This window comes from Sinocyclocheilus rhinocerous, unplaced genomic scaffold (genome assembly GCF_001515625.1).
Source record: "Sinocyclocheilus rhinocerous isolate Xijiao unplaced genomic scaffold, SAMN03320098_v1.1 scaffold605, whole genome shotgun sequence".
Lineage (NCBI taxonomy): Eukaryota > Metazoa > Chordata > Actinopteri > Cypriniformes > Cyprinidae > Sinocyclocheilus > Sinocyclocheilus rhinocerous.
In genome coordinates, this window is record NW_015661612.1 from 2,642,160 (window position 1) to 2,655,478 (window position 13,319).

General features: G+C 37.3%; 2 protein-coding genes across 3 annotated transcripts in view; one reads left to right on the plus strand and one right to left on the minus strand.

Moving 5' to 3' along the window:
• The window catches only part of LOC107726476 (elongator complex protein 3), a 19,547-nt gene extending 16,429 nt beyond the window's left edge, over positions 1 to 3,118 (plus strand). Inside the window, exons 14-16 of one of the 2 annotated variants that reach the window (XR_001638272.1) lie at positions 937 to 1,018; positions 1,918 to 2,703; positions 2,812 to 3,118. Coding sequence is in view for 1 of the 2 variants with exons in the window: in XM_016536071.1 (XP_016391557.1) it covers positions 937 to 1,018; positions 1,918 to 1,994 (159 nt within the window). In the remaining variant the exon portion in view is untranslated. Of the gene's footprint in view, positions 1 to 936; positions 1,019 to 1,917 lie in introns of both variants that reach the window. The other variant, XM_016536071.1, reaches the window with a different exon arrangement.
• Positions 3,119 to 5,056: 1,938 nt separating this feature from the next.
• LOC107726431 (serine/threonine-protein kinase pdik1l-B-like) lies at positions 5,057 to 9,099 on the minus strand. Its single transcript, XM_016535996.1, has 4 exons — positions 8,939 to 9,099; positions 7,796 to 8,490; positions 6,231 to 6,456; positions 5,057 to 5,378 (listed from the first exon to the last, which is right to left on the minus strand). Exons 2-4 carry the CDS (start codon positions 8,408 to 8,410, stop codon positions 5,146 to 5,148), a joined length of 1,074 nt encoding a protein of 357 aa, XP_016391482.1. The 5' UTR covers positions 8,411 to 8,490; positions 8,939 to 9,099; the 3' UTR covers positions 5,057 to 5,145.
• Positions 9,100 to 13,319: the final 4,220 nt, after the last annotated feature.

Below are 13,319 nucleotides of genomic sequence, written 5' to 3' on the forward strand. Positions count from 1 at the left end.
AATTGTTACTAGTAAGAATTGTATTAGAGAGCTCTCTAACTGTAATTCTTACTAGTAAGAATGTAGCTGTAGAGCTGTGGAATTGCATTCTTACTAGTAAGAATTGCATTGTAGAGCTCTCTTTTCAGCGCGACCTCATTATGATAATTGCGCCTCATGCATATTCATAAAACGGGTGACTATCTGTCCCGATAGCCTTGTGGGCAGTCCGTCGATAACACCGTTGTGCTACGGGTATCCAGAGTTTGAGTCCCAGGTCATGGACCCTTCTGATCCCGCACCCCCTCCCCCAATTCACTTATACCGTCCTATCGGAATAAAGGCAAAAATGCCAAAAATAAATCTTAAAAAAAGAAAATGGGGACTCCAGCATCTTGTTCAGTAAAGCAGCTTTTAATGATGAATAGCAGCGCTGATCGAGGCTCTAATGATCTATTAAGTATTATTATATATTGATTAAAATCATTATAAAATGATTATGCTTTACAGAAGAAATATAAGTAGTCTGTGTAGCTACTGTAAGTTATTTTTAAAGGTGAATTCACACTTGCACAGAAAACATGCATATAAATGTATTCTCAGCAATATGTAATAAGTATTTTACTAGTAAGAATACAATTGTAGAGCTCTGTAACTAGATTTCTTACTAGTAAGAATTTAATTAGAGAGCTCTGTAATTGCATTTTTACTAGTAAGAACTGAATTAGAGAGCTCTCTAATTGGTATTGTTACTAGTAAGAATTGAATTGTAGAGCTCTCTAATTTAATTCTTACTAATAACAATGCAATTGCAGAGCTCTCTAATTCAATTGTTACTAGTAAAAATGCAATTACGACAAGTAACGCTGGGAATATTTTAAGCTAAAACAGCATGCCATATAGTCTCACTAACTGCACATTCTAATATGCTTTTTTTCTCCTCATGTGCATTTGTAGGGTTTTGGGATGATGTTGATGGAGGAGGCCGAGAGGATAGCCAGGGATGAGCACGGCTCAACCAAATTGGCTGTTATCTCAGGTATCAAAAATATTCTCTGCGTTAACGGAATGGCACATTCATTTTGTTGGTTCTTCTCTTGCCCTCGCTTGAAAAGAATGAATACGAAATTTTGACATGCACCTCCCCAAATCAGCTGCAGGATGGAGATGACAGCAATTGGAAAATAAATGAAAATCTGTATTCATATTATTCCGGCTCTGACGCTTTAATGTGAGTGCCTGATAACTTTTGTACTCGCATGTCTGACAAAGAAAGAAAACAACAACAGTAGAATATATTGGAAGTACAGTGGGGTTTTCTTGCTCTAGGTATCTTGAATCTGCCTGGCAACATTAGCTAAAATTATGGTTTCTTTCAAATGACTAAAAATGGTGAAGTTCTTTTTCCTTCAATCAGAGCAAATTCATTAATATCAAGATATACATTGATATTACAATTTAAAATAACGGTCTTCTGTTTTAATTTTTTTTAAATGTTATTCCTGTGATGACAAAGCTAAATTTTCAGCAGCTATTCCTCCAGTATTCAGTGTCACATGAGTCTTCAGAAATTATTCTAATATGCTGATTTGGTGCTGAAGAGACATTTCATATTATTGTCAGTGTTGAAAACAGTCTGGTGCTGCTTAATATTTTTGTGGAAACCATGAAACATTTTTGTGGAAAACATGATACAATTATTTGATGAATATAAAGGTCAAAATGACCGCATCTTTTAAAATATAAATCTTTTGTAACATTATAAAAGTCTTTATTGTTACTTTTGATAAATAGAATTTTTGTCATTTTCTCAAATTAGCATGTTTTTTTTTCCAAATTACATGCCTCCATTAGAGCATGTAACATTGAAAGATTATTTTCTACTCTCTCCGTAAATCTGAATTTTTGGTCATTGTTCATGTTTTATGTTGGGTTCAGGTGTTGGAACAAGGAATTACTACAGAAAAATGGGTTATGAACTGGAGGGGCCGTATATGTTGAAGAACCTTTACTGAAGCAGAGAGGAATCCAAACCAAGATGTATCATATTCCCTGGAGAAAATCATCTGCCATGCAGGACACCAACTTTAAGGGGATCTTTACACCCCACCTATAATTGGACTGGGCATGAGGATTACAGAGAGCGTGTGTGAGTGGTCATCACAAAGCAAACTGCACTATTCTGTTACATGTCAGCCAAAGAGAGTATTCTGTACTTCTCTTATGAAGACCATGATACAAAGTATCAGTGCTTGTTAGAAAGGTACACTTATTCTCCTTTGGTCTTAGCTTCCATTTTACAGAGTTCTCTCTCCAGTATACTTGCCAGTGCATTTACTTCTTTGGGAAAACACTCATTCTTTTTTTTATCACATTATTTTTGGCTTCTACTGACAACATTGGACATAATGGAGGAAAAAAACTGCAGAGGCTCTCAGTTATCCTGCGCACATTTTTCATGTGGATTTGGGAGGGGAAAATAATTTATTCTTGCTGCTTGGCACATTTGATTAATTCACCATTTTTCCTGCTCTGTTCATTTTAAAGATGGATTAATTGCATTTTCATGTTTTCTTGGCTTTGCATGAAAAGTGTTCATCTGGTTATTTTTATATTTATAATCACATGATTGCACATTGTCATAAATCATATGTTGGCAAGCGATTTGGATGGAGTTGAAGAGACATAATACAGCCATCACTGAACATTCAAAGGAATTAATGGGTAAGAAATCATCCGCGGCGGTCTCCTGTCCAGCTCAGAAATGAAAAACCATTGCTCCCATTTTTGACAGAATGAAAAGTTCACTGGAACTACTCTGCTGCATTTCAGTGTCTGTCACCACACCACCAATTTCTGAGAAATGTCGTCCGGCGTGGCGAGAGCTGTCCTCCGCAGGAGACCTCATGATATGTCTGCTGATGGGTTTTTACTGCTTCATTTGACATCGCAATACCAGATTATATCGCTATCTCTGTCTGTGAGTCAAGCTGTCAGGCGAATGATGACCGACCACCCTTTAAAGCTAAGCTCAGTCAGATCACACTTGTAAGAGGTTTGTCATCAGAGAAATGGCTTCCAATAAATGGCAAGATGTTGTTTTGCCGCCACCCCACAATAAAGTGATGATTTAACAATAGTTGATCTCGTAATTTCCCGGTACAGACCCTTTGTTATGACCTTAATGGCTTGATAATCTCACAGTTAAAACGATGTATCCTACTGTATCCTACACACCAATCAGCAGCTTTCACTAAATCTCAGGAAGTTTTAACTAGACAATCCCATAATTGATTTTGCTAATTACACTGGCTCATAATGGTCATTATTCCTCTTAAGTGAAGTCTTACCAAAGCAGAATTAATACTGATGTAGCCAAGATGATGACCTCAGAGAATGAACGAGTGCTGTTTAGATAATGTGCATATTTCGCCACCGAGGTCAAGATGAGCCATTTCATTTGCAAACCAGCGAAGCGTGTGGAAAAGGGCAAAGTGTCTCTAGAGATGTAAATGTCACAGATGAGATCCACTTAGAAGAATTCACAGATGCTTTATGTTATTGCCGGTGAGGCTGTAAGGTTTCGAAACCCTTTAACACTCTTGAAAGTCATTAATATTCAACTTTGGCATTATTATTGGCCTTCAACTCAACACTGCAGTTATCTGCTCTTTGTCTTGATCATAAAGATCTGTTCAAAAAAATAAGCTGATTTACTCTTACAGAAGGTTTTTCATTTTCTAGACCCGAGAACAATTGAACACAAATACTTCAAATCCTGCCAAATATCATTTATATCCATCACAAAGAGGGATTTTAATTTCCTTTGGAAGATGGAGCACTTTCCCCAACCAGAAAACCATTTGAAGCATCCTGTAAAGAAAAAAATATCTACAAGACTGGCCGCTAAAGCTGCAGAAATCATGACAGTGCTGTTGGCGGAAAACAGGCGATCTTGAATGATTGATACATGTGCCATTTTTCACAGATAGACATTAGAGGAAACTAAATTATTTCACCTCCAATCTAGATGTTGAATATGCGCCACCAGCTGTGAAACTTCAGAGGTTTCAGTCATTTTGACTTTCTATAATTAGAATCGCTTCAAGATTTGTGGTGTGACCGTCCTGAATGCTCAGTTTCTTATGTCTTGCTGCTTCTGACAACACAACTATAGCTGATTATGATTGGCTATCCTTATAAGCATGAAGGCTGTGTTACAAATGATACAGATAAAGGAAGTTTTGACAGGGAAAATATGTTTTTCCACACAATAATGAATTGTTTCCCTTGTTTTATATTGTTCTGTAGTTGACTTCTCAATAAAGACATAAAATTACATGTAAATCATTGAAAACACCACAAAACAGAGCAAAAACTGAGTTATACTATTAGAGCTGCATGATATTGAAGAATGCAATATGATATTGCTTTAAGTGTGTAAAATCTATTAAAATAACATTTAAAAACTAAAATGATATAACCAACATGTTTTTTGGGGGGGGGGGGTCACTACAGCTTCTGAAAGTGAACTGCAGTGTTTGCTGTAGAATTACATAAAAAATCAGTTTAACATCAATGTAAACAAAAAACAAAATAACTAGCAATTTGTTCATTTGGGATATTTGAATATATATATATATATATAGTGTGCAGCCCTATAAACTACTAGTACAATTCATAAAGTATATGGTAACAGACACAGCACTCAAAAACTCAAGGCAAATAAAAAATCTATTTACTTTTTAAACTTGATTTCCAACTAGATGAACAGTATCACTGTTTGATAGTTTGATAACTTTTTTGGCTTCATCTTCAAGTTTTTCAGTGTATAAAGGAGACTGGTTGTTAGTATGCAGCTCTTGAGATCAGTGCACCTCTATGGCACGCCGAACCCTTTTCTCCAGCTGGTCTCCTGTGGTCCGGGTATCAGGATCAGAATCTAGCATGTCCATCAGCAGCTCGCACATAGCAGGGTTTGGAGGCGGCGGCAGTGGTGGAGCACGTCTTGCCCTCAAAAACTCAAGGCAAATAAAAAATCGATTTACTTTTTAAACTTGATTTCCAACTAGATGAACAGTATCACTGTTTGATAACTTTTTTGGCTTCATCTTCAAGTTTTTCAGTGTATAAAGGAGACTGGTTGTTAGTATGCAGCTCTTGAGATCAGTGCACCTCTATGGCACGCCGAACCCTTTTCTCCAGCTGGTCTGCTGTGGGCCGGGTATCAGGATCAGAATCTAGCATGTCCATCAGCAGCTCGCACATAGCAGGGTTTGGAGGCGGCGGCAGTGGTGGAGCACGTCTTGCCCTCATAGGGATGATTAACTGCAGGTCGGGATTCTGACAGAGTGCCTCACCTAACGGGATGAGCCAGCGGCCTCGCATTACATATGCGCCTAGAACAGCACAGAATAAACAGGAAACAGAGGTTATGCTTAATCAATTTTCAAGCATTATATGAAACAGGTCCTTCATTAATTTCTGTCTAAGGAGTTTCCTTTGATCTCCCAAATGGTGCATTTGAATTTGCACTATTCATTATAGTTCAACAACACTAAAAAGCAGCAATAAAAACAATCCAATGCATTTCTTCAAAGCACATGCCTAGCACAAACTCATTATTATTCACAGAACTACAAGGCAAACCCACGACAGAGAGGTTAATGGGTGGAAGGATGTTAATTGCCCTTATATAAATAAGCTGCAACATTTGACCTTTTAGTACGCCTGCTAGCAGCGCAGAAAGTCGCTGGGTTCGAGTAATTACTGAGGACTGCCCGAATGGCTTATGCACTCCATCCAAAACCTGCGTCCTCAGACAACTTTAGTTTATCTCAGCTATTACGCATTAAGATAATGGGCTACTATGTCAAGCGCTCAACAACAAAGCTTTCACAGCGATCTAAAGTGGTCTGCATGAGGCAACCAGACAGAGGAGTAACCGAAATAGCCACCTGCCTGCCAATGCTAGAGAAGAGAGGCTCTGAAAATTGTGAGAATTTCTATTCCTCTTCCTAATTTTATTCCTATTTCTGTGAAGTAGCTGTGACAATCACAAGATGGTGGGTTTTATATTAATCCTCATACCCATCATAAGACCTCATTTACTGCATATACAAGTTCCTATTTCATTTTAATCATAACAATACATGCATCATGGACCTAGATTGATTAAATAAAGACGAAAATATTAAAAACATTAAATGGGTAGAGCTAAATGAGCCAAAGTATTCCCCCCCTCAACTAACCCAGTTGCTCTTGATTGGTGCCATCCTCTAGGAAAGTGATTCTCTCCAGCACGGCCCAGAAAAGCACACCCAGAGAGAAGATGTCAGCCTGGGCTGTATAACTACGACCTGCCCAAACTTCTGGAGCCATATAGAAGTCTGAGCCGCAGGTAGAGGAAAGAGCCAGTCTACTTTGGACACCATCTGTAGGATTGTCCACCATCTTACTGAGGCCGAAGTCTGCTACCTGTAAGACATGAGGTGGAAGTTAACAGTGTTTATAACTAGAACCATCTTTCACATCTGGGGTGTAAAACATAATTATCACAATTGTTTAATTTATGCATTTATATTAATTTAATAACCATTAAAATGATTTAGAATAATTTAATTTATTTAGAAGAATATTTCTTTAATAAAATATTTAAATTATAGAACATTTAGAAATAAGATATGTAAAATAATTGTCTACAAAACCATTTATATCCATTCAAATCATTTCTTAATCTCTGCATAGGACAGTTTCACTGAATGAGGGACTCAGTGCCTCGAGCCATTTACGTTTTCTTCAAAAAATGTTAAAATCTAGTCTAATATTATTTGACAAAACCTACTTTTTTTTTTACTGCAGTAAAGCCACAGATATCCTTGCATTGGAAAATTTTTAAAAATACAAAATCACTTTTACCAACTATAGATAACTCTAATTCTAGATAAGCCCAGGGCAACTTATCTACTGTCCACTTTGTGCGATGCCTAATATTTGACTGGTAGACATTTACAGCACAATGGATCTGTCGCTTCAAAGCACACTACATTGATTGTCTCTACATGCAATGAAACCTAAAAAAACTCATTATTTGAAACTTTAGAAGAATGGATTTTAAGACAATCCACTTCAAACTTTATCTGTAAGTTGATTGTTTTGCTAGTCTCTGTATTGATTAATAGAATAGGCTCAAAAGGTTCAGGCACATTGTGTGATTATACAAAAAAAGTTATTTTTTGGGGGAAAAAAACATGATTAATGATCTGGGGAGAAAAAAAAACACCAGCAATAATCCCAATGCATTTTCTTATCATCCTTCCATCTCATAAAATGTTCTCTGGGCACTCTAAACCGTGAATTGTATTTTATGTTGTAGGGCAACACCAAAGCTTTTTGTCTATCATGCAAATACAAGTTCAAAAGTACTTTTGTAATGCTTTGTTATTTATCACAGCCAAGTTATAAGTGGAACAATTTCCATGCCTCTGGACTAATAAAAATTAAAGTGGTCATATGATGCTTTTTTAAAGATCATTATTTTGTGTATTTGGTGTAACAGAATATGTTGACCAGAAAGGGGGAGAAGAAAGACAATGCGGCCCTATAAGCAGTATAGACCATTTCAAAAGCAACATGAAAGCTTGTAAAATGCAAATCGGGCTCATGACAACTGCACTTAGTTTGACTCCGAATACTCCATAAGCCATTAGCATTTTAACCAATATTATTGTTTCTTAGAAGTACATGCTTGTAACATTGCAGTAAAAGAATAATCTTTGATATAAAAATATGTATTTAGATTGCATTCTTTTTGTACCTTCATGACCGGTCCTGTTTTAGTAAGACAGACAAGAACATTATCTGGCTTTATATCACGGTGCACTATTCCATGTCCATGCAAGAATGCAATGGCACTGCCGAGTTGCTGAACCACTGCATCGTTGCACTCAGCATCCGGCGGCCTGGATAGGATGTACTGGCTCAAATCCCCTCCTTCGCAGTACTCCATCACCAACCAAAGGGCAAAGCAGCGCCTGGGAACCTCCTCTGTGGGCATCAGCCTCCTCCTCGACCTGGAGGGATTCCTCAGTTGGGTTTTGGAGTCTTTGTCCACCACTCTCCCTTTGAGAGCACTCTCCACCAAATCCAAAGGCAGCCTCCCTGATCTCAGGGGCTGCAGTGTTCTAGGTCCAGTCTGTAAGAGGCAGTTGTATAGAGCGATGACATTATGGTGGTTTCGTGCGGTGATTCTCATAGCCCAGAGTTCCTGCAGGTAGAGTTCTATACTCTCTGGGCTACAACATGGCAGACGTTTAATGGCCACTGTGTCGCCCCTCTCTCCCCACCAGCCAGTCTCCGTCACACGTCCCTTGAAAACCACTCCATAGCTGCCCCGTCCCACTTCCTGCTGCAAAGTGTAGATATCATCCATCCTAGTAGCCTTTGTTGTTCACTGCGTCAAATGCAAGATTCACTGCTGTTCTCAGGTGTTGAGTGTTTTATTTCATTGTTCTGATATTACAAGCAAAGTAAAATAAAATTAGTTACAATAACTTCAAAAAGTACACAAATTATCTTTAAGCATATATATTTATATTTATATGTAACTACATACAGATAAATATATATGTATGTATGCATATATATGCATCTCTCTCACACATGCATACATACATATATATATACACACATATACTGTGTGTGTGTGTGTGTATATATATATATATATATATATGCAGTGTTGTATATATATATATACATGCTGTGTTGTCCCCTTTAACTGGACAACACAGTTAGTGTATACAGTTCTTATGAATAATACAGGATTACATTACTTGTCTTATTATAGAAATATTCATCTTTACAATAACAGACAGACAGACAGATAGATACAATCAAATTATTAAACTACTTAAGCATTTCCACTCCTGTTGCTTTTTGTCAATATGAATAAACTTACACATGAAATCGCTGCAAACGGGAAATGTCGTTACTAAAAAGTATTTTTGTTTTTTTTGGTCCAAGTATAATTAATATATAAACGTATCAACAGCGTACGATCTCAAAACACCCACAATACAACTTAAACGCAAACAACATTTCCGTAATAACACTTCCGTATTTTTTTAGATCTTCGCGCGTCTTGTGCTGTTCTGCGTTTTCATTGGTCAATACCTTTGCAGATGACCGCGGTCACCAATAAGATACGAGAACGTCACAACACCTATTCAAAAGTGACCAGTGAAATGCTACCAACTCTTTTCAGCAAGTCTCGTGTCTTTTTCAAGGATTCAAGGATTCAAGGATTCAAAGCGTTTATTGTCATATGCCCAGTGAGGAAAACAAGTTTCCCTGAGCAATGAAATTCTTACTTTGCTGTCCACAATGAATGCCAAGACAGTGCAATGCTATACACACACATACACAAACTATACACACACGTACATACATACAATGTAAGAAACATAATAATAAAAACTATGCTGCAGGGCGGAGCTATAATCAATAAAGAGCATCCTGATATAAGTGTCCTTATCTTCCAGGTGAGAAAGGGAAAATTTTTTAAAGGGAGTTCTAAGTTTTTGAAAACGTACTTAATAAAAACGTAATTAATAGTTATGTAACATTATGTTTAATGACATAATGTTTGGTCTGGTTAGGTTAATAATTACAGCACGACTGCGACTAATATATGTGCTTAAAACCCAATTGAATAATATTTTGGTGAACTCAGTTTTCCAAACATAAGATTCAGCATAATCACATTTTTTGGCTTAGCTGTTGGGCAAACAAGTGAGCACAAAAAACACGCTTACTTTCAGACAAGACAGCTATGTAATGAAGGTAGGTAGATTTAACTAAATGGTTGAACCGTGCACTCAGAATAGTTTACTTAAAAATCGCCTTGGGGCAAGTTGTCAAATATGTTTTAAATGTTGTACATTTATACAATTTGTTAGTCAAAACAATTACTTGACATTTCACTACATTTCCTTTTACAATGTTGCTTTTTAGATTTACCCGAAAAGCCTGTAATATGCAGGTTCCATTGTGACAACTTACCCCATACTGGGTATATTGTGACAAAAGGTAGAAGCTTTGAAGCTGTTTTTAACAACTAGCCCTGGTTACCCCTATGTACTTGATGTGTTAGCATCAACGATTATCCAACTTTAAAAGTGGGATTAAACTGTTATTTTGTAGCAATAAAATCCCCCATAAGAATCTAAGTCTATTCCAACTTTTAAAATGTGATAAAACCATTGACACAAGGTGGCCCTTTAATGCCTGCCTAAAGATACCTTAATGTCAGACACAGATAAGGAAACCTCCATGATAACCCAAGAACATCCCCTGACTGTCTGACCAGGCTGTCACTCCCACATTCTCACATTACATAAAATACTCAACCAATTATTTTCTTCTTATTTTACTTCTCTGCTAACTATAGCAGCTGCAGCACCTATGTCTTACCAAATAATTCCTCATTCAGTCAGTGTCCTGAGATAAATGCCAGCTCAGTTTTTGTGTGCTAAGTTTCCTAGTCCTTTCAGAACTAGTTCATTTTGTCTTAAGTTGTTCAAATAAATGGATAATATGTGGAAAAAGTTTTTTTTCCCATAGCTTTGATTGAAACATCCTCCAGCATTGGATCTCTCTCATCCACAGGCTTTGTATTTCTCTTCTCTTTTTTTTAATATTGAGTCATGTCTTAGGGTTATTCAGCTGAAATCAATTAAGTGTCTGGTAATCAATAGTCATTGGAAATTATTGCCAAGGGCTTCCCATAAAACATAGTGGTGTCTCACACAGGGATGTGGACATGCCTCAGTGCTCTTCATCGCCTCATATAACAATAAAATTTTGCCCTAGAATGATGATGGGGATGAAACAACACTGACCAGAGAGGCCCCCAATCATTCTGCATCACGGAGGTGAATAATCCCACTCGTATAATTGCATATCTTGCGTAGAACTGACTTCAATTTTACTCCGAGGTGGTATCTCACCGCAATGCATTCAGCTGCTGGTTCTGTGATTCAGCCACTGCTGTAATATGATGTGGCACAGAATCTGATGAGTTCCTTTGTAGCGGCATGGTGCATTTCTGTTTGTCTGTATATAATTGAACTGACTTCAATTTTACTCCGAGGTGGTATCTCACCGCAATGCATTCAGCTGCTGGTTCTGTGATTCAGCCACTGCTGTAATATGATGTGGCACAGAATCTGATGATTTCCTTTGTAGCGGCATGGTGCATTTCTGTTTGTCCGTGTATAATATCTAATTCCAGACTTACTGCATGGAACAGTATGCAAATGCAAGGGACAGGGACTCAGGTGATGGGTTATTTTGGTTGTTTATGATTTAGGAACAAGTTATCAAAGACTGAATATTGGACGCATCACATTAATAATTGAAATGCTTATTGGTTAATTTCCTCAGTGGCACAAATGCATGACACATGCTTTTTTAATCACTATGTGCATTTAGAGATTAATTACAAATCAGGATTTGTGTTTATTTTTGCATCTAATCCATGTTATTTAACAGCCTCTGAAATGACATGATTAGGGAGATCAAAGCAAGCTATTGTAAATTAATGGGTGCTCTTATTCAGACCTATATTAGCTACTGGTCTTACCCAAATGAGTTTATTTTTCAACAGGCTTTTCCTAATTCTGAACCACTTACAATTATATATGCCCATTCAAAGTAATTATCAGCTAGAACACAATGTTACAGTATTTCAATTTTCCTGTTTTTGCTGAGTTTTTTTTTGTTGATTGCTTGCATACATATATATGCTCATTGTATAAGACTCCAGCATCCCTGCTGTAAAGACCAGGTCCAAGCTTGTTTATGCTAGTTTGGTGCTGTTCTACCTCGAACTTGAAATTAGCAAAACGATTTGAATTCCATTTCGAATTTGAATGTAAGAAAGTAGAATAGAAATATAAGACAGAAATTTTAAATGTCATCTACTGAAATTGGTAATATATATTTCATCATATTTAATAAATGAAATACATTTCGTAATTAACATTTTTCTTTCATTCATACTTACATTTCAATTCAGCTTCATGTGGGGTGTTGCAATTCTATTCAATTCCAATACAAATTGCAACTCATACTTAGAAGGAACCAATTGAGTGTGTTTTAAGGCTGAAATATGACCTCAGTTTGACCTAAAAACAAACGTAATTTCATTTAAATGCTGCATTCAATTCAATTGAAGTTTATTTGTATTGCGTTTTTTACGATACAAATCGTTGCAAAGCAACTTTACAGAAAATTATGTTTCTACAATATTTAGTAGTAGCTTATCAGTGGTGACTGTCAGTTTATGTACATATGGCAGAAATGTACGGAAAAATCAATTAAAGACATAATCAAACAGACGATGAACACTATTAACAGCAATTATTATATGATGAAATCAAACTTATAGCAAAGTTTGGTAGTTCTGTATGTTGTTTCAGGGTTGGATTTCATCTGAGGTCCTCTGAGGGGTTGGCATCATCTCTTCTCAGGTGTTCTGGATCCAGACTGAAGCTTGTGTAAATCCTAGTTACCACGGGATGTCAATCCCAGCAGAAACAGAGAAACAAATAGAGACATAATTAGAGTAGCTGCTGTTCCAACCAAGCAAAACGTATTTGTTTAACCCAAGCTAAAGAATAATAATGTGCATTTGATCAAATATAACTGCAGTACAAGATTATGAGATGCATTATTTGAATGCTTGGCCAAAGAGATGTGTCTTTAATCTAGATTTAAACAGAGAGAGTGTGACTGAACCCCGAACATTATCAGGAAGGCTATTCCAGAGTTTGGGAGCCAAATGCGAAAAAGCTCTACCTCCTTTAGTGGACTTTGCTATCCTAGGTACTACCAAAAGTCCAGAGTTTTGCAACCTTAGGGAGCGTGATGGATTGTAGCGTGATAGAAGACTAGTTAGGTACGCAGGAGCTAAACTTCATTTAGTACACTGCCAATATAAGCTCACTAGGTTATAAAACAAAGTTATTGTCATGGTCCGCGGCCTGATTTTAGCTAAACATCTTTAACCACAGGATGTTGTTTGGCTATCCTATTCAGAGGTGGATTTCCACTGTCATATCGCCGGGGAGGACACGTCGGCGCATTCGCTGGCATTCAGTGTGGAGGTCACCCTGTTCCCACGGGCCGATTTGTTGACTTCCGGGCCCGGGGCCAACATCCTCAGCAGATGGGTGGACGGTTCCCGACTTTAACCGTCTGGACAGACCTTTCGGAGATCAATCATGAGGGTGCCTAATATGAGATGAACAGAGAGACTTCACGCCGAGACTGTGTGC

What these genes read in the sequence shown, in the direction of transcription:
- LOC107726431 (XM_016535996.1), bottom strand. Translation starts at nt 8,410, where the DNA reads ATGGATGATATCTACACTTTGCAGCAGGAAGTGGGACGGGGCAGCTAT. An exon ending in AAACAGGACCGGTCATGAAG is followed by an intron (nt 6,457 to 7,795) that starts GTACAAAAAGAA and finishes CATGTCTTACAG; the next exon opens with GTAGCAGACTTCGGCCTCAG. An exon ending in CACCAATCAAGAGCAACTGG is followed by an intron (nt 5,379 to 6,230) that starts GTTAGTTGAGGG and finishes GTGCTGTTCTAG; the next exon opens with GCGCATATGTAATGCGAGGC.